This window comes from Hydra vulgaris, chromosome 04, assembly GCF_038396675.1.
Source record: "Hydra vulgaris chromosome 04, alternate assembly HydraT2T_AEP".
NCBI lineage: Eukaryota > Metazoa > Cnidaria > Hydrozoa > Anthoathecata > Hydridae > Hydra > Hydra vulgaris.
This window is the reverse complement of record NC_088923.1, coordinates 48,636,392-48,659,630: the sequence shown is the minus strand read 5'-3', so window position 1 is coordinate 48,659,630 and position 23,239 is coordinate 48,636,392. Positions and strand designations below refer to the sequence as shown.

At 29.5% G+C, this 23,239-nt stretch overlaps 1 protein-coding gene across 1 annotated transcript; it reads right to left on the bottom strand.

The window, feature by feature from the left end:
- Window positions 1-16,344: 16,344 nt before the first annotated feature.
- On the bottom strand, window positions 16,345-17,982 carry LOC136079464 (zinc finger MYM-type protein 1-like). Its single transcript, XM_065795203.1, has one exon. The coding sequence runs from the start codon at window positions 17,980-17,982 to the stop codon at window positions 16,345-16,347; it is 1,638 nt and encodes a 545-aa protein (XP_065651275.1).
- Between the last annotated feature and the right edge of the window lie 5,257 nt (window positions 17,983-23,239).

The following is a 23,239-nucleotide window of genomic DNA, read 5'->3' as shown; positions in this document are numbered from 1 at the left end:
TAGTAATTGTTTAAATGCTTTCATTATTTCATGTAATTAAAATTTCATGTAAATTTATTTTATAAATATTTAAAGCTCCAAATAAGCACAATAAAGGCTCATAGGGTTCTGCTCTGTTTGCTCCAAACATAAATCGACATGCATGTTTTTGTTTATTATAAGGCTTTTTTAATTTTGTATGTTTGGCACTTGCCCAGGCAATATTCCAGTATTTTAGGTAACTTTGAATAAATGCAAAGTATAAACATTTTAGTGATTTAAAGTTAAGAAATGGTTTAGGTCTATGAATCATTCATATATTTCTGGAAACCAAAAATGCGTCTTTGAGACGTCTTTGTTTTTTAATCGATTATGCAAATATAAAAGACATCTTTTTTCGACTTCGAAAATATGTCTTTTTTATCTTTATATTGTCATAAAAAGACATAAAAATGCGTCTTCAAGACGTCTTTGTAAATCGAATATGCATACCGTAACTTTGCACAAGCGTGGGTAACATTGCATAACTAAAGTCAGAGATATTTTATTCTCTAGCATTTAAGAATTTTAACTGCAACTACAAAGCACTTTTGAAGTCAGCTGTTTATTCTAGTTTTAATACAAAAGTAGAGTAAAAAAGTCATTTTAACGAGGTTTCTTTCTACGTAAGTTTTATTTAAACATAGAAAAAAGTCACGCAAATAATTTCTTGCAATTTTTATCTGTTGAGCAGATCAGCATTAGACCTTAAGGTAAGTAAACAGCATAACATGTTCATCATAATATTAATTTGAATTATTTTATGTTTTAATGCGATTGTCATTAAAGGTGAAGACAAATTACTAAGTTTTTTAAATAAATTACTATTTCGGACAAAATTGGGATAACTTTGCATAATGTGCAAAATAACCACAACTGTCTTTAATCATCTAAAAACAATACTTTTTAAAACTTGAAGTAAATTTTGTATATAAGCATTGTTATTACATATATTTTTATTGTTTTTATTTACATTTTTTGCTTATTCCTAAATAACACTCGTGTTTTTTCCAGATGTCAAGTTGTTACAAAGCCAGAAAATATAAAGACTATACAAATAACGACCTATCCAAATGTCTTGAAGAGGTAAAATCTAAAAAGCTGACACAAAAGCAAGCTGCTGCTAAATATGGCATCAATCGAAGAACGATTTGTTACAAATTAAAAGGTAAACACAACGTAAAACCTGGTAAACCATACTTCTTTTCCGAATTTGAGGAGGCTGCTTTTGTGAAGTGCTCTATTCAATTCAGTGATTTTGGATTTCCAATCGGTAAAGAAGATTTACGTCATATTATGAAATATTATCTAATTAGTTCAGGAATAAAAGTAAAAGAGTTTAAAATCTTTCCTGGGCTTGATTTGGTTAACTCATTTTTACAAAGACATTCACAACATTCAAGTAAAGTTGTGCCAAACTTTAAAAAAACTCGAGCAATGGTTAGTGAAGAAATTTTAAGGGATTATATTCAGCAATTATCAAAACCTGTACAAAATGTACCTCCAAGCAATATATATAATTACAATGAAACAAATTTGAGTGATGATCCAGATTCAAAAAAATGCTTGTTAAAGAGAGGTAATAAATACCCAGCAAGTATAAGAAACGCTTCTAAGACAAGTATTTCTATTATCATATCAGGTAATGCTGCAGGTGAAGTTCTACCACCGTTTGTAGTTTATGAAGCTGTAAATCTGAGGTCAACTTGGTGTGAAGAAGGTCCTAAAGGAGTCAGACTTTAGCACTATAAGTGGTTGGTTTGACGGAGCAGCTTTTGAAGAGTGGTTTTTTTCTATAGTTTTACCTTCTTTAAAAAAAAAATCAGGAGTTAAAGTTTTGTTAGGCGATAACTTATCCTCTCATATCTCTCCAAATGTAATTAATGCCAGTGAAAAAAATGAAATACTATTTGTTTGCCTACCACTTAATAGCACGCATATTGCTCAACCTCTAGATGTGGCTTTCTTTAAACCTTTAAAAACATCTTGGCGTAGAATTATTACAGAGTACAATAATTCTTCTGCTGGCTGCACAAAAACTTCTCTTGAAAAACAACATTTTCCAGAACTTTAAAACAAATTATTGATTGCTATAGAACCAAATCAGGCCAACGACTTAAAATCAGGTTTTAGAAAGAATTTTTAGAAGACAGCTTTAAGATTTTTTTACTAAAAAAATATAAATCCTTCCAGTCTTCAGAAACTAAACAACAGCAAAAAAAAGCTTTCTGTTCCTGCAGCGAAAAGTGTTGGCACAGAAGATTTAGAAAAACTTAGTAACAGTTTTGATATTGGCTCAAAGCTTGCAAAGAAAAAAAAACTGAATAAAAATACAAAGAACATAAAGTCAAAAGTTCAATCTGAAGAAGATCTGAAAGAGTGCCATGATCACAGTCCAAGCTCAAAACCATTGAGTATCATTGAAAATGAACTTGTAAACAAAAATAATAAGAATGAGAAATCAAGCTCTGAAAATTTGAAACGTGAACTTTTTCATGGACAAATTCCGAATGCCAAGGAAAACAGTGCTTATGCGAAGCCAATGGTAAAAATATTTAATGCTTGTCTGACACACAAGAAAATTGTTATGAATGGGACAATATTTGTTTAAGAAGCCTTAAAAAATAACCTAAACTAGAGAACTTTACAAAGTACCTCCATTAAACTTTCATTTCTGTTGAAGTTTGTTTATTTAGCTTTTATTTTTTATTTTAAAGGTATATAATTTTCTAAATTATATATTTTTAAAATAAAAGAAATTTTGTGTTTTTAGTTTTTAATGTGGCAATGTTTCTTTAATCATGTTAAACTTTTTATTAACCAAAACAATAGTAAATTTGATTTCATTTTTTTTTTTTTTATTCGACATTAAACTCTCGTTAAAATCTCCTTTAAACAGTATAATAAAAAGAGTTTAAATAGCAAAATTCAACGGTAAAGTTTTTCTTCAAATTTTATAAGACTGTGCAAAGTGATCCAAAACCCCGGTTAACTTAAGACATAATTTAGACACCCATAAAAAATTCCTCTTAAATGGTTAAAAAAATAAATTCTAACAATAACAGTTTTTGAATAGTCCAAAAAAATTTTTTGGCAAGTTTTTATAAATACTAGAGAAGTTTAAAGCCAATTTTTAGAAACACAAAGCAAAAAATCTCAACTTTTGCGCAAAGTTACCCAAAGTTACGGTCTCCAAAAAAAATTTTTCTCGACGTCGGAAAGACTTTTTTTGTCATACTTATAAGTATACTATATTATCCTATATACTATAGTATTCCTGCTTTTTATGTAATAAAAGCTGTTTTCATTAAATGAAAATGATAACAGATTTTCATACAAAGTATGACATTTTTGTCATACTTTCCGATGCCGAGAAAAAAAAACCTCTTTTAGATATCAATATAAAAGAGGAAGCATTTTCTACATCTTTTATGTTCAAACATAGGAGAATTATTTATAAATAAAGCAGCAGTATTGTTCAACAGAATATATTAATTTAAGCATTATCAGCAGATTTATCTCCAGATTCATAATTTTCTTCATCTTTCTCTTTTGTTTCTTGAGCGAGCTCTGTTTCTTGTCGTTGTTACTTACGCAACAATATAATTAACTATTTCACGTTGAGAATGAACAAAATTAAAAGTTTCACGTCGAAAGCTCTTTTTATACGAGCTGGCAACGACTTCTAAAAAATGAGTGAACATGAAAAACAGTCTCTAGTTTTAATTTAATACAAAAAAGCAAATAAAATTTGATCAGCTGAGTGACACACATTAGACTTACCGACAATTAATTCAATAAGGGCTAATCCTTTCAACCCCTACTTGTTTCCAGCGCGGTCCTTTCTTTTTTTTCCTCGCTAGGTTAAATTGGGACAGGAGTCTAACGGTAAACAGTCTAAAAATATATTAAAATGACTGTACATTGATGTATTTTATTATGTAATACTTAAACCAAGCTAAACATTTGCACCTCTCAGATTCGCTATAAAAGCCAAGTTATTGAAAACAGATATTGATATTTTTATGTCTTTTATGCCGTGACTTTTTAATCTAATTTTGCTGAAATTAAGTGTTGTAGACCCATAACAATTTAAAAATCCGTAATTGACTAAAGGCTATCAAAAACGAAACGATAATTCAGCTAATACACATTAAGAGTTGTTATTTTTTAAACTGGATAAAAGTATAATTCAAAGCTCTAATTTAGCCTGAAACATAAAAATGATTTACTTAACGACATAAAATTATAAGAACTGGCGATATCATTGGCAACACAGATGAAATACACGTGACCAAAAATGAAGACTAAAAAGCTGCAATGATGTTAGCTTTAAGAAAGTATACCTTTCCAGTATCATTTTCACTTGGTCTTAGTATACAAACCAAAACTTTTGCAGACAATTCTAAAGATAAATCTGTTGTCATTATGTGCATTTTTTACTTGTTTTGTTAACGAGGAAATAACAACTTTAACATAACAAAAGTTCAGTAAACTAAAGATTGACAGGCGCTTTCTAACATCGTGTGCAATCCTGTCCGCTTTCTCTTGCGCCTTCTATCATCGTTCTTTCTAAACTCACCTTACTCTCGGTTCGTAGAGCGAGAGTAAGGTGAGTTTATGACGAGAGGGTTATGACGCTCCCCAAGGAACTAAACCAGTTTTTGCGGGCCTTGGTAATGTGGCCTCTATATGGCAATTAGCTGGAGGAGGACAAACCATAATACCAGGTCGTCAAAGTTAGAGATATCAAGTGAAGGAAAAGATTATAAAATTAATACATTTTGCGATAAAAAAGTTCATTTATCATTATTAGTTAGTGCCTTAATGGGCACTAGCAATAATTTACACCAATTTATGTTAAAGCTGCTTACAAAGCAACATCAACAGCATAAAAAATAAATACGTGTTCTTTCAGTGAAAAAGTACAGCTTTTACCTCTAGCAACATAAAAAATAAAATAAAATAGCACAATTTACAATACTTCATCGAAAATAAAATTTTATTTCCTTATTAAATATTTTCTTATTAAAAATTTAAGTTCTTTTAGTAAAAACAAAAGCTCTTTATGATTTTGATAAACAAGCTAGTTTTATTTACGAATGGATTGAATGTACCATTTATAAAAGACTTAAACTGTTATAAACTGTCAGTTCTGTTTAAAAACAGATTTTTATAAGAACCACTATGATAGACACCTAAAAAGCTTATACAAACTACAATAAATATAGTTTATAAAAAGGTGTTTTTAAACGCTCAGTCGCTTTGACTGTTGCTTTATTGTGGTTGTCGCTTAGCTGCCACCCACTTTTGTCTGCATACCCAGAAGGCACATAACGTTATTTCAACGTTGCGAGTTGGTTGATATATGGTTGAAAAAATAACAAAAATAAAGTAATAAATAAGAAAAAAAAATTATACAATTGTATAAGTCTTTTTAATTGATTTAATTTAAGCTTTGAAGGTTTTCAATTTATTATGTGTTTATTTATTGTAGTTTAAACTAAAATAAATAAAAATATTATAAATTAATACTCTGGTATGATTCATAAAATGCTGCTTTAAAACGCTCGTGTTGTTGTCGCTTTGTTTGATGCTTTGTTGCGATTGTTGCTGAAGAGGTTGCTTAGCTGCCATCCACTCTGGTTTGTACATCTGACAATGCACATTGTTCCGCTTTATTTCAATTTATTTCAAGCATGATGATATAGTATATTTCAACTTATTTCAAACATGAAGATATAGTATATTTCAATTTATTTCAAGTATGATGATTTAGAAGTATATTTTATTTAAAACAGAGCTAAAGTATTTTAACATAACAATGTATTAAACAAAACAAGTGTAATTTCTTCATGTAACTTCTTCATGTAACTTCTTCATGTAACTTCTTCATGTAACTTCTTCATGTAACTTCTTCATGTAACTTCTTCATGTAACTTCTTCATGTAACTTCTTCATGTAACTTCATCATGTAACTTCTTCATGTAACTTCTTCATGTAACTTTTTCATGTAACTTTTTCATGTAACTTCTTCATGTAACTTCTTCATGTAACTTCTTCATGTAACTTCTTTATGTAACTTCTTCATGTAACTTCTTCATGTAACTTCTTCATGTAACTTCTTCATGTAACTTCATGTAAAGCATTCGTGTACTTATATATAAACACGACTATTATTTATATTCGTCAAAGTCAACTATTCAAATCTGACAAGTACGAATTATAAATTATTTGTATTTGTCAGAGTCGTAACAACCAAAAAGACATTGTAAACAATACAAACTCATAAATGAGCAAGGAAAATAAACAGAAACAAAGCACAAACAAATAAAAACTGAAGTGGATAGAATAAAAAGATATGTACGAAACAAAATAACCTCATACAGTATGCATATATATATATATATATATATATATATATATATATATATATATATATATATATATATATATATATATATATATATATGACTTGCGAATATTTAAATTCTCGTTTTCAAAAAAACATGCGCGCATACTTGTTGGCAGAAAAAATAAATAATTGGAAAAGCATTAAGATGTTTGTGCGTTTTGCTAGGAAATGTATTTACTTATTGATTTTTCAAGAAGAATTAAATTATTTCAACCAGTCGTTGTGTCATTAGTTTCTCAAAAAAAGATTTGAAAACTAATGTGGGTTTAAAATTTAAAAAGTTTCTTTTGGAAAACCAGCTTTTGTAAGAAGAAGACGAAGAGACTGGGTTAAAGCAATTCCTAAAATTTCATAACATTGAAGTTGCTCTAATTTCTAGTTCGATTCAAAAAAAGAGAAGAGAAAACCGTGTCAGATAGTTAGACCTTCAAAAATCTTGACCTACAAAGTTGTTCTACTAAAAGAACATATACTGAAAAGTGAAACTAATTTTCAGCTATCTTACTGAGGTCTAAATTGTTTTCAACCAATTATAGTCTTTTTATTTTCATCCGATTTTGTTTTTGTTTTCGACCGATTTATTTTTCAAACCATTTTATGGATTTTCACTTTCAACCGATAGGAAAAAAATTAATTATCAACCATTTTCTGGTCTGTGTTCTTAACGTAGTTTTAAAATTAAAAAGGTTTTTTTTTTTTTTAATTTATTATCAATAAGTTTTCCAAGCATTCATCGAACCTTTTACCTCGCAATTCTGAAGATAGGGCTTAAACCATTGGGCTAAGTTTAATTAAATTTGGCTCGTATTCACATCAACAACAAAATATACAAAACTCATACCGGAAAGGCGTAGTTATAAAATGGAAAATACAGTACGTTGAATATTCAGTAGGTTGAAAATTCAATAGGTCAAAAATACAGTAGGTCAATGGTTTAGTGGGTTAGAAAATTAGTAGTACATGTTTTAATTAGGTGTAAATACAAAAATCAAAAATTGTCGGTTGAAAATCGAAAATGTCATAATCTATGATTTACATTAGGTCAACGATTTAGTAGATTAGAAAATTAGTAGTACATGGTTAAAATTAGGTATAAATAAAAAAATTAAAAAGTTGTTGGTTGAAAATCAAAAACGTCATAATCTATGATTTATGAAATTTCAAAATTAGGTTGAGTCATAGGCCACCGAGAAAACAGTACTACAAGTATATAAACGAGGATCCTTATCAGTATTATCATCTACAATATAGAACTTAATAACTATCTGAGAAAATAAATTTCAATACCAAACCTTATAACAAGTCTACTATTTCTAAATATTTTCAACACAATATTTATAAATCAGAGTTATAAACTTCTTACTTTCAATTAATACAGTACTAAATATAATTGAAAGATTGATTATAACTTGAAAAATAAGCTTGACCTGAACAAGGTAAAACTTCATACCAAGTTCTAACATCTGATGAGCAAAATAATTTTTTTCTGACTTATTTTAAATGGTAATATAGCTTTTTAAAAAAGTTAAAACTTACTTCTTTCACGCCTGATGTTGGAGGGCCATCTTTATTTTGTGCTTATAATGCACAGTAAAATTAAAAATTTAACTTCACGATAGCACGTAACTTGGTTTCGTTTTATACACATCAATACGATTAAATGTTTAATTGGTATATAAAAAAAACCTGCTGGGGTAGCTAGTTTTTTATTTTCTGACTGGGTAATTGTGTATCAGACAGATTACTAAATCAAAATATAAATTTTTATCTGAAACTTAAATCTGATTGATTGCTGATCCTTATAACTTACTGCTGTTATTTGATAACTGTTGTGTTTTTTTTTAATGTAAAACAATATGATTGCATTTTTAGGTTATATATTTATTAGTTTGCTGAATAAAAACTTCTACGCCAGCTTGAGTTTTAATTTACTATTAAATCATTACACCGGGACTCGATACTAAAAATGCTATTGTGGCAATATTAAAAATCGTCGCTTTTACAAAAGACTACAAGCTTATGGATGTAAAATCTGGACAGCTTTCTAATGTTCCTATACATAATGTTCATGAATAGAGAAATTTGATGTATCAAATATTTCCAGTTAGTTATACGACTGTGAGGATCACTCAATTTGTTAGATAACACCATGTTGAATATGATTAACGTAAATTAATAGAAAATCAACTTAACGAAAATTTTTCTCATTTAACACTGTGTTTCATCAATAAAGACTCATCAGAAATGAATGATCAAATTAATAAAACTTCAATTTATACCAAAAATAAAAACACTTAAAGTTGCAAATGTCTTATCAACTGTAAATTTTAACACATTTTCGGAATTTGCTGACCCCATTATAAAAAGGAATTCTTTGGTAATGATTACTTAGGATTTTTTAAAAAAATATTTTTTAAAATGGGGACTTAATGTAACTATTATTTGAGCTCATTTATTTTTACAGTTTTTTTAGCAGAAACTTATTTTTGCATCTGTAATTTGAAATTAATTCCGATTTTTTGTTTAATAAACATTCTTTGTTTGCGTGTGTAATTATTTCAAATTTTTCTCGTTGACATAGTATACATTTTTTGGAAATATTGTTATATGCAGGCACTGTTTTAAGGATGGACCAATTCAGTATAAAATCATCAATGTTTTAACTTTTAATTCCCATATATATTTTGACAGCATGGTGTCTTTTGAATACTTTTTATTTTTAAAAGATTGCTTATGATTGGCAAAATGTTTTTTCCATTCACCCTCGTTATGCCAATATATTGTTTATCAGGTTTATATTGTACATTCTTAGAGGAAACAACACATTTATATACCACATTTTTTGATAAACAACTTCCACTCATTGGACAATTGTTTTTTTGTTTACAATTACAATTTTCTGAAGTTTTTTCATTTAGGATTTCTTTTTTGTTTAACAAAGCATTAGTGACCTTTTATAATACTTTCCGTATTTTTTGCGCAACTGTAGCTTACTTTAATTGCATTTTGATTAAAATATTTATGTAATTTATAAGAGGGTGGGAAATGCTTATCGACCAATTTTAAAAACACTTTTCCTATGTTAGTTGAAACATTTTTGCTTTATAGGGGGTTAAACCAAATTATATTTCTAGTTCTATTTCGCTTTTTTGTATTCTCTTTTTCGAGGTGAAATTTTAGTTCAAAATTTTAAAAACCACTTTTTTTAAGGGCATCTTCAAATATTCGTTTAGATGAATTGAATACATTAGAGGAGTTTTGGTTTAGCCTGTTGTTAATCGATATCGGGATTTGTTTTAGAATTTGGGGTGGTATAATGGTGTCAAAGATTTACCAAGGCTTGGTAGGCCTTTAAAGCTTACTTCAAGAGACCAAAGTTATCTCTATTGAAAGGTTAGACAAGACCCTAAAATTTCCTGCTGACCCTAAAAGACCCTAAAATTGCTTGCAAACTTGCTGAAGGGTTCACAAATACGCCTGGTAACGTTAGTGTTAGTAGATGGGTTGTACGAAGATGCCTAAATAAGAAAGACTTGCTGTCGCTGCTCGAAAACCACTTTTGCGTGTCTCAGATTGCCTATAAAGATTAAAGTGGTGTAGAGAAAGACTTCACTTGTCTGTAGAAGACTGGGCCAAAGTTATTTTCAGCAACGAATCCAATTCTGAGGTGATAAATTGCAAGTCAAGATTAATCATCAAGAGGCTGGCTAATGAAATCTTCGAAGAGTATTTTTGTGTTCCAAGGATTCAAGGCAGAGGAGAATCAGTTGGAATATGGGGATGCTTCTCCCTTAAAGTAACAGGGTAATAAAACATTTATAATGGCAGAATTAACCAGTACAACTACAAAGAGACCCCCGAAAATAAACGTTTGCAAACAGCCATAGCTTTTTTACGGAAGACAACAACAGTGGATTTTTCAGCACGATGGTGCTACGGCTCACACTGCAATCTCAGTTAAAGAGTGGCTTGATCAAAAAAACATTATGGTCATGCCTTGGCCAGCTCGTTCTCCAGATCTTATTCCCATTGAGAACATTTGGGCTGGGATTATCATCCAGCTAGTTAAATCTATGCCTAGACATGTTCGTGCATGTGTAAAAGTTTTTTATTTTAAAAAAACTTTTTTTCTTAATTTGTTTATAAAACCACTGTTAATAAAATTTAAAACAATTTAAATTATTAACTTTTTTGTTTGCTTTTAATTTTCAAAAAACATCAAAAAAATCATATTAAAAATCAACTGACTCTATATTGATGCAACCCACTAATATATACATATATACATCTCACCACTACCTCCTCTCCCACCCTCTGCCAACCCCGCCGAGATTAAAATGTGTTTGAGGGGTCTTTTTATTTTTTTCTCTCCTTTTTTACTCCAAATAAAAAATACTGTAGCATTTATCTAAGATGAATATGAAATCAACACAAAATTAAATTTGTTTCACAATGACACGGCAAATTAAACTTTGATTATTAAGAATTATATATTTTTATATTATTTTAATCAGTATATATTAATTATTATTAAGAATTATATTTTTGATTTTATTTTAACCCTAATATATCATTGCCGCTTTCATTTTAGGAGTATTCTTTTAAATATATATTTTTTTTTCACTGGTGGGCATTTATGTACATGGATTTCTTTTAATACAAGCGAGCAGTAAAGTAAAAGAATCTACTTTCTTAAATAAATTTCTAGTACATGTTTGGCATAATCATAAAACATTTTTTGTATTTAACTTATATTTCAGCAGCGTCTTTTTTAAAAAGTTGAGAAAAAATAATTGATAGATAAAAAAAGATTTTAGTCAATGCCCATAAGTAAAAAACGATAATAGTCGATGTGATTACCTAATTCAGTTGATATAAACAAAAAATTCAGTTGATACAAACTACCAAACAAAAAAAGAAAAACAATAACTAAAAGACCCTAAAAGATATATATATATATATATATATATATATATATATATATATATATATATATATATATATATATATATATATATATATATATAAATTGAATGTAATAATAAATAAATAATCTTTTTATGTCTAATAACAATAATCTAAAAACATGACCATCACTATGAAATGGCAGTTGGGCAGAAGGGAAATGTACTTTCTGTTAAAAAAAAACTTTTTATCAACCAGGTTAAGGTGCCCGGGGGGTTTTGAAGTATAAGTAATTAAGATTTAAAGAATATATCTTTTTTTAATGGCGTTTATATTATCTTTTTGATATTTTATAAACAAGTTAATTAATATAGTTTTTATTAATCAACTGCTAGTTTAAATTGTAAGTGATCTAAATTAAAAGGTAGTTTAGCACAATCAAATTTAATCGATTTATTCAATCGATGACTAACACAGTTTTTATCGTTGTTTTTATTTTCTTCAGAGAAAGTGATGATTATGTTATTAAATACGCATTTTTGTGATGCTTAACACTTGTTTTAGAAAAAATTGATAAATTTTGCCGGTATTTTTTTTTGTTTTTTGAATAATTTTTTGGGTGAAAATGATGGACAGTAAAATCAAAGGAAGCTTCCTTGAAAAATTTTCAGCTTGTATATCCAAAGCGCTGCGCTACTGAAGAAAGTAAGGTTTATAATTATTTTAAGCTACCTTTGGCTGAGGAATAAAAATTCCTTCAGCAGCATGAGACATTACAACTGGACTTTGTAAAAAATGTTGATGAAAGTATTTTTTCCAGGAATTCGCTAACGTTTACAGCAATTGAAAATATTACACTTAACAATTATTAAAAAATATTTACTTTATCTCATTTAGTTTGCAATCCACTTTGAATCTTACTCTAAAGGTGGATGTTCAACATATTTAGCAAAAATTAAAAATTTATTAATTACTATATCTGACCAAACCTCAGCTTGAGTTTCTGCTGCTAAAAATTTTTTTTTAATTAAGGTCAATTATCTTATTAGATCTATTTAAATGTGTCCCAAAACCATCATGTAAGTAAAACCAATTCTGCTCAATTAAGTTATCGACTCAGCAGAGTCATACACCGTTCAACCCTGTTATATGTTGAATAATGAGGTGAATAAGTTTCCTCCATCTCATGGATCAAAAATTATTTGTACCCTTTGGTGTTAAAATAACCGACGGTATATTTTAAACGTTTATAACTACGTTTAAACTTTGTAAAAACTGACGTTCGTAAGACGTCCGTAGTCAGTAGGACGTACATTTTAAAACGGGGACGGGGTGACAGAGTTGTGGAGTCCTCTGGACGTCTTGTGGACAACGTATGCCCATCACGGTATACTGATGAATATATCAAGGCAAATACAAATTTTCAGCTGCCAAATTATAAAGAGATTCGTCAGTTTGGAGGATATGGGGAAAAAGGAGGGGGTTTGTGCGTATTTATAAGTGATACTTTAGTATACAAGCTAAAAAAATATTTGTGCTCAACCACTAATAATTGTGAATTAATGTTTGTAAAAATAACAAATAAAACTACAAAAAACATTATCATCTAAGTTTTATACAAGCCAATTTCTAGCTCAATAAAACAGTTCAAAAATCACATCAAAAAAATAATTAAGAATAAATTAGGCAAAAAGTAAAGCGTTTATTTTACAGCTGGTTTTAACCTTGACACGAACATGAGTAATTTTATTACAAAAATAAATAATTTCTTTAACGTCATCTATCAGAAAGGCTATATTCCACTAATTAAGAAACCCACAAAAATAACTTGAGAAAGAGCAACAGTCATCATTAGTCACCAACGGTTAATTCAAGTAATTCAAAAAACAAAAAGGGGAATTTTTAAATGCGACATTTCAGATCACTTCTTTTTATTTCTTATCTCAAAAAAATGCGATGATATCTATGCGCAAAAAAAGTAAAAAATTAACGCGATAAATAAATGAAAAATCTATTGAAAATTTTAATACTCTTTTATCAGTTTTAGATTGTGATGATCTCTTTGCTATTGTACGCACAGATAAGGCATAGGATAAGTTTCTTGATGAATGACAACAACTTTACAATACGTAGTTACAAAATGTGTAATAAAAAAGATATTTTCAAACCCACGGATAACGCCGGAAATTATCAAGTCGTCAAAAAAAAAGCGACAACTATACAAAAAATTTTTCAAAAAAATACTTTCCAACAATGAAACTAATTACAAAAATTATAAACGTAACTTTGAAAGGTTATTAAAAAATCGAAGAATATTACTAGACCAAACAATTAAAAAAACATAAACATTGTTAGCAAAATATCTGGAACATAATTAGAAAAAGTAGTTGGTACGAAACACGCTGACAAAAATTGACTTCTTATAAATCTAAACGTTGATAATAAAACTGTTACAAATAAATCTTTAATTGTTGAAACACTTAATCAATATTTTGACAGTGTAGGTTCCGCTTTAGCGTCAAAAATTAAAACCACTGAAGTAAACTTCGAGCATCTAACTCTTTAATAAGACCACTTAGATTAGTAATTATTGCGTAACTGAAAAAAAAAACTGTTAGATGCAGTATATCTTTTAAAACAAAGCAAGTTAATGTGAGTTAAAAATATTAGTAAAAATGTAATTTAAAAATTGATAAAATACTTAACAATTTCTCTTTTACTTATTTTTGATGTCTTTTTAAAACAAGGCGTTTATTCTGACAAACTTTAAATTGCGAGGGTCATACTAATTTCATATCAGTCAATCCTATTTTCAAATCAAGAGACATTTCCATTACTGAAAATAGTCTTATTTCAATTCTCTCTTGCTTCTCTAAAATCTTAGCGCAAATTATGTATATTTGGATTTTTCTTTTTTGTATATATAAGTTGTATTCTATATAACAAACAATTTGAATTTCATCCAGGTAATTTAACTGGCTATGCCATTATTAATATTGTTTACGATATATTTAAAGCATTTGACAAAAATAAAAGTTACCTCCGGGGTTTTTATAGATCTTAGCAAATCTTTTGATACAGTAGACCATAACATTCTTATAAAAAAAGTCGAAAGTTATGGTATTAAAAGCACAAATTTAGACTGGTTCAAAAGTTATCATAAACAACAATAAAAAAACATTAGAAGGAAAAATCTGACTACATGACTATAAGTTGCGTTGTTCCCCAAGGCTCAATTTTGTATCTTTTTTTGTAAATGATTTCCATAAATTTTCAAACATTTTAAACTCAGTTCTATCTGCAGATGACTCGAATTTATCTTACTCTAATGGAAATGTAACCCTTTTATTTAAAATAGTAAACAAGGAGTTTTATTTAAAATAGTAAACAAGGAGTTTTTAAACCGACCGGAATGGTTTAAGGAAACAAATTGTCCTTAAATTTAAATAAAATTAAGCATACTTTTTTTTTTTCTTCACGACAAAGAAATCTTTCCATTAAACTTTCATGATCTTTATATTGGCTAAAAATAAAAAATTATTAATATCTAAAATAATTAGAGAGTGTTCATTTAAACTTTTAAGAGTTGACAAAAACGTGACATGGAGAGAAGACTTAAGAAGGATAGAAAACAAAATTTCAAAATACATAGCGCAAGAAATTTAAGATTTTTAAGCGGTTTTGGTTAAATAAGTGTTAAGCGTTTATTAAACAATTTAAACCGAATATGCTTAAAAAACTTATATATCTCGCTCATACATTAATATAGAAACTATGCAAATATTGCTTGATGCAGCTCTAATTTAAGTAAAATTGAAAATATTTTTTAAAATTCGGAGTTCGAAGTTTACGGAAAGGCGAAGTTGACTTTTTTTGAAACAAATTTAAAAAAGAAATTTTACTTTCAGATAAATTTGATATTAATTTCAAACTTTATTTAACACACAGTTAAATTCAAAATTTGTTATTTTTTTTTTAATTAAAAAAAAACAAATAATTTCAAAAAATATATCACATGTTTCATGTATAGCAATCTGTTTCTCCGCGCAGCAGCCTTGTTCGTCAAGATTCGTGTTTCGGAATGAAAGTGTTGAGAGAAGGTACAAATGAAAATACAAATTCAAAAAATGGTTCTTGGCTTGATAAAAAGATTGATTGGTACAAATAGAAATCAACCTCAATACCAACCTTTCTGTGTCAATCTAATATGCGAAAAATTTTAACGATATTGTTTTAATTGCAGACTTTACAACTAGGGTTATCTCACCGTAGCACAATAAGCATATATGAGGAAGACCATAGTGAACTTATCACCGCCCTACCTACTTATTGGAAAAATAATGTTATACAAGAAGCGTATAGATGCGACTTTAAAAAAGCTCGTATTTTCATTGCTAGAAAATTCAAATTTATTCAAAAAAAAAAAAAAAAAAGGTTGTAAAATTATATAATTGACGTTTGAAATTTTTTAACAAACGCTGTCAATGGTCTTCCATAAAGTACGTGCAAAGGTAATGGGAGACGGTGGGGAGTTACTCAAAAGCATACGGAAGCGTAGGAGGGTTGGGGGCTGTTGAAGAAAGCAAGTACGTACGCAGTTTGACTATCTCTCGCTTTCTTTTCTAAAATTTGATTTTTTTTTAATTTAAGAAAAGAACATAAAATTTCACGAGTTTAAAAAATCAATATTGTAGAATATTATGCTATATTTAAAGAAATTTTTTCTTTTTATTTCTGGATTAAAAATAGCAAAAATGGATTCAAACGAATCTATTGTATTTCAATCTGATTTAATTGATTTATTGCAAGCTAATGAATTTTTACAGAACACAGATAATCAGTGGCGGAACTTCAAAATTTGGGCCCCCCCGCAAAAGAATGTTTTTTTAAAAAAAAAATAAAGCTTCACATATTAAATAGATATTTATTTCATATATCATATTTAAAAACAAAAAATTAAATAAAGATAAAGATAACTTCAAAACGAAACTAAAACTTAACCGAACTTAAATAGTAAAAACTTTCCTCCTTGATTTCATATTGGCAAAATCGGTAATGATGTTTATCATTTCCATTTTTCCAGCCGCTTTTTCCTCAATAGAAACTATTGCAAGGTCGCTTAAACGTTCTTTACCAATGGTATTTCGTAAATAATTTTTTATTATTTTAAGTTTCGAAAAAGAACGTTCAGCTGATGCAACAGTAAAAGGTAATGTAAGAAACAATAACAATGCTGTTATCACTTGTGGAACGCTTGCAGCTATAGTTGACAATTTTACTATTAAAAGGTCAGCCAATTCACGTATAGATGATATTTTTGATATTTCATCGTGTAGCATTGACTTTACCATAACCATTTGCAGCGGAAATTCAGTTGTTATATCTTCACTATATTTTCTCTGAATGGCTTCTGCACAGCTTATGATCTCACGTTCTTTCATTACCATTAATTTATTTGGATGGATGCAGGAAAATAATTGTACCACTTCTTGCATTCCTTTAAATCTATTGTCGAGTTGGTTGATAACGACGTCCAAAATTTTTATAAAAATACTGATGCGAAAAATTTCCTCACTACTATCAAAACGGTGATCTGTAGATAATTCGTCAAAATGCCTTTTCACAATTTTTCTTCTTTTTTGAAAAAATATTGCAGGAATCTGCCACGTAGTCGCTATTTCTACCGCTTCAAGTTTTGCTGAATCAAACATCTTTCTATATTGTTTTAAATTTTTGCTGGCATTTTCTAGAGAACCTGAAGCTGTCGTAAGATCTAAATTTTTAGTTTGCAGCAATTTTGATGGTATATGTACCTCATTAAGGATTTTAGACAAAAGCACGCATAAAAAAACAAATTCGAAACTGCCCATATTTTTTTGTATTCGTACTGCTTCTTCGCGTTCTTCACGTTTTGTACTTGTTATTGATATCTCGGAAAGAGCTTTCATTATATCAAGAAAGCGAATTTTAACGGCGAAAAGAGAAGTATATCGTCCTGCCCATCGCGTTGGATTTAACCTTTTTAATGTTATTTGTGATTCTCCTGTATATTTGGATAGTAGATCCCACCTGTTTATGCTATTTCCGAAAAATGAATACACATCTTCTAGCATTACAAAAAATGAAGCAACTTCAACACAACATTTAACCGCATCGTTAATAACAAGATTTAAATTATGAGCTGCGCAATGCATATACATAGCATTGGGTTGACTTTTCTTAAAAAGGGCCTGAACCCTATTGTATATCCCACTCATGACGTTCGCACCATCATAACCTTGACCCCTGCAGTTACTTAATTTTATATGATGTTTTTCTAACAGATTTAAAATTTCTTCATGTAGTCCAGCAGCAGTGTGGTTATATATTTCCGTGAATCCCAAGAAAACTTCTTTAATTTCAATTGATGTGGCTTCATCTTTTTCGTTTTTAATAATTTTTACGTATCTAAATACTTGACTGAGCTGATCTCTTTTAGTAATGTCTTGTGTTGTATCCATTATAATTGAATAAAAAGGTGAACTAATAATATCAGCAGTAAGAGTGGTTTTTAAATGCGTTGCAAGGCAATGTATGACTTCATTTTGAATTTGATGGTTTAAATATTTTATAGATCCATTTGGCATACTCAAAACTTGCTTCATAACATTATCATATTTAGCTAAAAGTTGAACTTGGGTTAAAAAATTACCATTATATTCATTGTCAAATGATTCACAATGACCACGAAAAGCCAAAGAATTTTTTGCAAAGTGCTAATGTTATATTTACTATCCGCTCTAAGACTTGCACCCAAAAATTTGATTGGTATCGTATTTGTTCTTCTATATTTTTATCAATTGTTTCATTATGTCGCCATTTTTCATAAATGCAACAAGCAAATATATGTTGTTGACTATTTTCGTGAATTTTAATTTTTTTAGAAAGACCACGCCAATCTCTGACACCATGCTCACGCCAGTTATCCTTTGCCTTTTGTTCTTCTGAGAAAAGCCAACAAGGCTCGCAATAAACGGCATCAAGTTTTGGGGAATAGCAAAGCCACATTCTTTCTATAAATCCATATTTTGTGGTAGTTTTAAAATATTCCTTGGAAAACCTACGGTTTTCTTGTAAGGGGTCGCGTATAAAAGGACCTTTTGGCCGACACGATTCCGATAATAAAATTATTTTCTTAATATCTTTTGTAAGTATTTTACCATGAAAATTTGCAATGTCAGTAGAAAATAATTCACTTGATTTTTCTAAATTAATTTGTTCAATGGCGTCATTCGTATCAGAGTTTGAATCTTCCTTGTCTTCATTTCGGTGGTTTCTCGGAGACCTATTCACATCTTCTTCGTTCACATTTTTATTACCAGTAGCAATGTTTTCTTCGATATCATCATGTTCTACTGACTGATTTATACATACCACTTCTGCAGAGTTTTGACTTTTCACTTCCGTTTCCGCTCGCTTTTCGATTGGTTTCAAAAACGTTGTTAGCTTCGGCAATTTAGCTAAAGTAGCTTTTGTTTCTTTTAACTTTCTTCTTTTTTCTGCACCGCTTGTACTACTTAATTTCTTTTCTATTATTATGAGTCAAAATCTAAATTATTACAAATTTATAAATTCAGTACCTGTTGTAAAATTTTTAATTATTACAAATTTATTAATTACCTTTTATTAAATATATCAGTGAAGTAATAAACTCTCGTGCAACAATACTTTATTATTCGTATCACGATTAAATAAATTGGAGACTGGTAATTCAGATAAAATAAGAAATGAAAAGTTAACTTAATACAACGGAAGATTTAATATAAAATTGAAAATGAGAACATACATTTAAAAGTTAATTTGTATATGCAACAAGGATTATAGAATCATTATCCTTGATATGCAACGACATAACAAATAATATTGTTTGTATTTTAAAAATATTGAATATGCAACTAAGAACTTATAAATTGAAGAACTTCTTACAGTTTAAAAAAAATTTATACGCAACAAATTATTACTTTTACCGAATTCAGTCTAATTTTCTAATTCATACACAAACACAACATAACGGTATAAAAATTAACTATACAATAACATCTGGCAGCTCGCAGCTGATAATCGTACTTTATTTCTCAATTGCGTATGCAATTTTAAAAAGGTTACAACTTTTCGTTTAAATGTAAACTACGCACTCCAATACAAACATAAATTTTTGAACAATATATTTTAATACGATGGATGACATTTTTTTTATCCAAGTTTTATATTTTAGGGCCCACTATACCTGCGGAAAAGAGTTTTATAGTATAAATATTATTGAGAGTATATTTTTTTTATTTGTGGGCCCCCTATAGCTGGTTGGCCCCCCCCCCCCCCCCGCAACGCAGGGTCCTGAGTCCAGTAGTTCCGCCACTGCATATAATGATCCTGACCTAAATTATTTTAGTGAAGCAGGTGATCTAAAAACTAAAAGAAGTTATTTGTATGCCTAAGAATTAAAGGAGTTTCTTGAACCTGATAAATTTAAGTGATTCATATAAATAAAAGAAGTTTGAAAAAAACTTTGAAAGTTTTCGTAATTTATTTAAGGAAAATTTTAACATTTTTAGTATTTTTTCTGTAACTAAAACATGGTGTGATTCTGATGACGTTTGTTTTATCTAATTTTAAGATAACAGGATATGAATTTATCTCATTAGCGCGTAAAAACGAAAAGCGTGGTGGCGGCGTGATTATTTACGTAAAGTGATACTTAAAATTTAATTTATTAAACCGGTATGACATGAGTATCTGTGTGGGGAATTGTTAAACGTTTCCCAGTGACTCTAATTAATTCACTTGTTTGTTTATAGTTGTTTTATTAACATTTGACTGCGAATATATTATTTACAAATATAATCCTTTTTATATAAAATTCAGAGCCACAAAATATTATATTAATAACCTTGAATACATGTAATTACGTTGGCATAATTTTCCAATACCTTCCTTTCCTTTTCCTACCTTTAATCAGCCATCTCTTTTTGTCTAACATCTTATCTAGGTACCTTTTTTAGGGTTTCCACTTTTTCTCCAATTTTCACGTTCTTTTTAGATTCATTTATTCTCTCTGCCTTATAATTAATTTCCAGGTCACACACCAGTTGAATTGGTCGTTCAATCACTTAACCAATATTGAGAAGTGCTTTGTTTTTCCCATCCTCTTTAATAAGCACTACACTTCTAACAACTGGTAGTTTTACGTTATTTCCCTTATTCCTTACTTGTTATCGTTCTTCCATTGCATATACATATTCGCTCATCCATCTTTTTCTCTGCTGGGTCTTACAGTTTTTCATAAACTTGGCTCTCCGTATTGAGCATTCTCCTTTTGTTATTAAATCAACATTTAGGCAATATTGCATGCTTTCCCCTCATTAATACGTTTGATGTCAATACTTAATTGTCGAACTGGTCACCTTGGTAACAAGCGGCCTATTATTCATCGAGTACTCAACATCCAACAATACTTCCCCTAATTCATTGAAACTAAGCATCCCTTTACCGATAGTTTTAGATAAGCTTTTCTTCATTATTCCGATCAATCTTTTAAATAAACCTCCCCACCAAAGGCCTCTTGATAGATTAAATCTCCATTTTATAGCTTATGTAGCAAGATAATTTGCAAGATTTTCGTCGTTCTGAAGTGTAAGTAACCGCTTCCCTGTTGCCACAAATGTTTTCGCATTGTCACTGATTATCGTCTGAGGTAGTCCTTTCCAGAATCTTTGGGATCCAGAATTTTTCTCCTATGCTACCCATGGTATCTCCGACTCCTCCGTGTAAGGTTTTGGTGTGATGATGCTCAATAACTCGTTGAGTTAATAAGAATCCTTTTGGTATAAATATTGGGTTATACCCGGTGACTCTTCCATAACACCTCCAAAGATGATTTTTATCCTGCTCAAGTTCCACATCGGCTTTTAGCAAAACAGATCCTTACAGATGTTTAATATTAACCTTTTCGCTTCTATCATCTCTTCTGTTTTTATTGGTCCAACTATTTTTCATTATTGCGACAATTGTAAACAAACCTTTTTATAAACGACGATATCCTTAAAATCTTTCAATAATTATATTTATTCCAAAATTCTTGAAAAGCGCGATTTTCCTTTATTTCTTAATTTATTTCAACTATACAATATTTTTCCAGTGATTAACACTAGTGTACTAAATCCCAATATGTCAAAAAAACTGTTGATTGCGTATAGAATTTTTCTTTTTGTTAAAATTTCTTTATTTTCGTTATTGATGCAAGTAGTGAATTCAATTGATAATTGATCTGTCTCCTTGTTCCAAGGATATCTAAGTATTTTTGTTGTTTTATCTTCAACATTATTCTCTAATATTCTTAAGCTACTATGCCATTTGTGCAATTGAAAACCAGCTTCATTCAAGATTTGTGTTGATTCATATTTAAACCTGATAAGCTCTTCTTCCGTTTCTCCACCCGTTTGCTGATCATCGACATAATTATCTTCTCCCAAGGCAACCACTGTTTTTGGATAAATATCCTTGTATTTTGATATATGTTTTTTAATGGTAGCGCCGAAAATGTAAGGGCTTGAACTGGAACCAAAAACTACTCTTGTAAATCGTAACTCCATTAATTTCATTTAAGTTCTTTATGTCTTCATACCAAATTAACTGTTGTGCGTCTCTATCAACTTCTTCAATTCGAATTTGTAGAAAGGCTTTCTTAATGTCAGCTAAAACGCAGAGTCTGTTCATCCGATTTCGTATTAGAATTTCAAATATTAGGGTTTGTAGCGATGGTACCACTTCCAGACAATCATTCAATGAAGGTGATTGAGCATCCTTTTTTGCTGAACAATCATAAAAAACTCGCATTTTTGTTAACTCAGCATTATCCTTGATTACAGCTTGATGAGGAATGTAGTGAACAACTTATCCTGTAGGTTTTTTTGACACTGTTTCCAGTATTCCCTCACTGACCTGTTCCATCATTATTTCATTATACTGCTCTAGTTTGTTAAGTTTTTCCAATCGAGTTGTTGTACTTTTTAATCTTTTAATAGCTAGATTGGCAGTTTAACAACATCTTTTTTTCAAGACATTCTAGTTTCATAATAATCTTCGTTTATTTGGTGTAGCTTTTTTATTGTTTACGTCTGACAATCCAAGTACTTCAAGATTACACATTTGCTCGAACTCATCACGACCATTGTTCAATAAAAACCTTTTCCAATACCAGAATTTAATTCCATTCGTCTCCTCTAAAGAGTCCATCCAAACATAGTTAATTCAGCACTGGGATCTTTATCCGGATTTTTTCCGAGAACCATCGGTTTGGTAGTTTTTATTCGTTGATAATCAGCCGCACCGAGCATTATGTGAACAGGTTGTATTTCGTCACCTTTTCCATCATTGCTAAATTTCAGTCTCCTCAGTCTCGCAAATCGCTTTTTTTACCTCTTTGATCATCGGATTGGGTAAGAAGGTCAGTATTTCTTTCTCTACATTGATGCACTCAATCTTGATACGAAATTCCGGTATTGTTATTGATTCTAGCGTAACATTATATATATCCACACGCTTGTTTACCGTTCCATATAGTTGTTTGATGGTATTATGTTCCCTTTGTGTAGGTTTCAATTTCAGTTTTGTTATCAAGTTTGTATATATATAAGAACTTCCAGCAATCGTATCCAACATTATCCTTGCTTCTTCACCATTTACCTTTGCCATTACTGTTGGGTGAACAGTTGTACTTGTATTAAACACCGTTTCAATGGTATCTTATTGTATTTTCCATTTTATCATCCATTGTTGCATTTATGTTTTGACAAATTGACGTGTGATGGTTTTTGTTATACTTTCTGCATCCTCTTGATTGACAATTTGCTGCAGAATGACCAT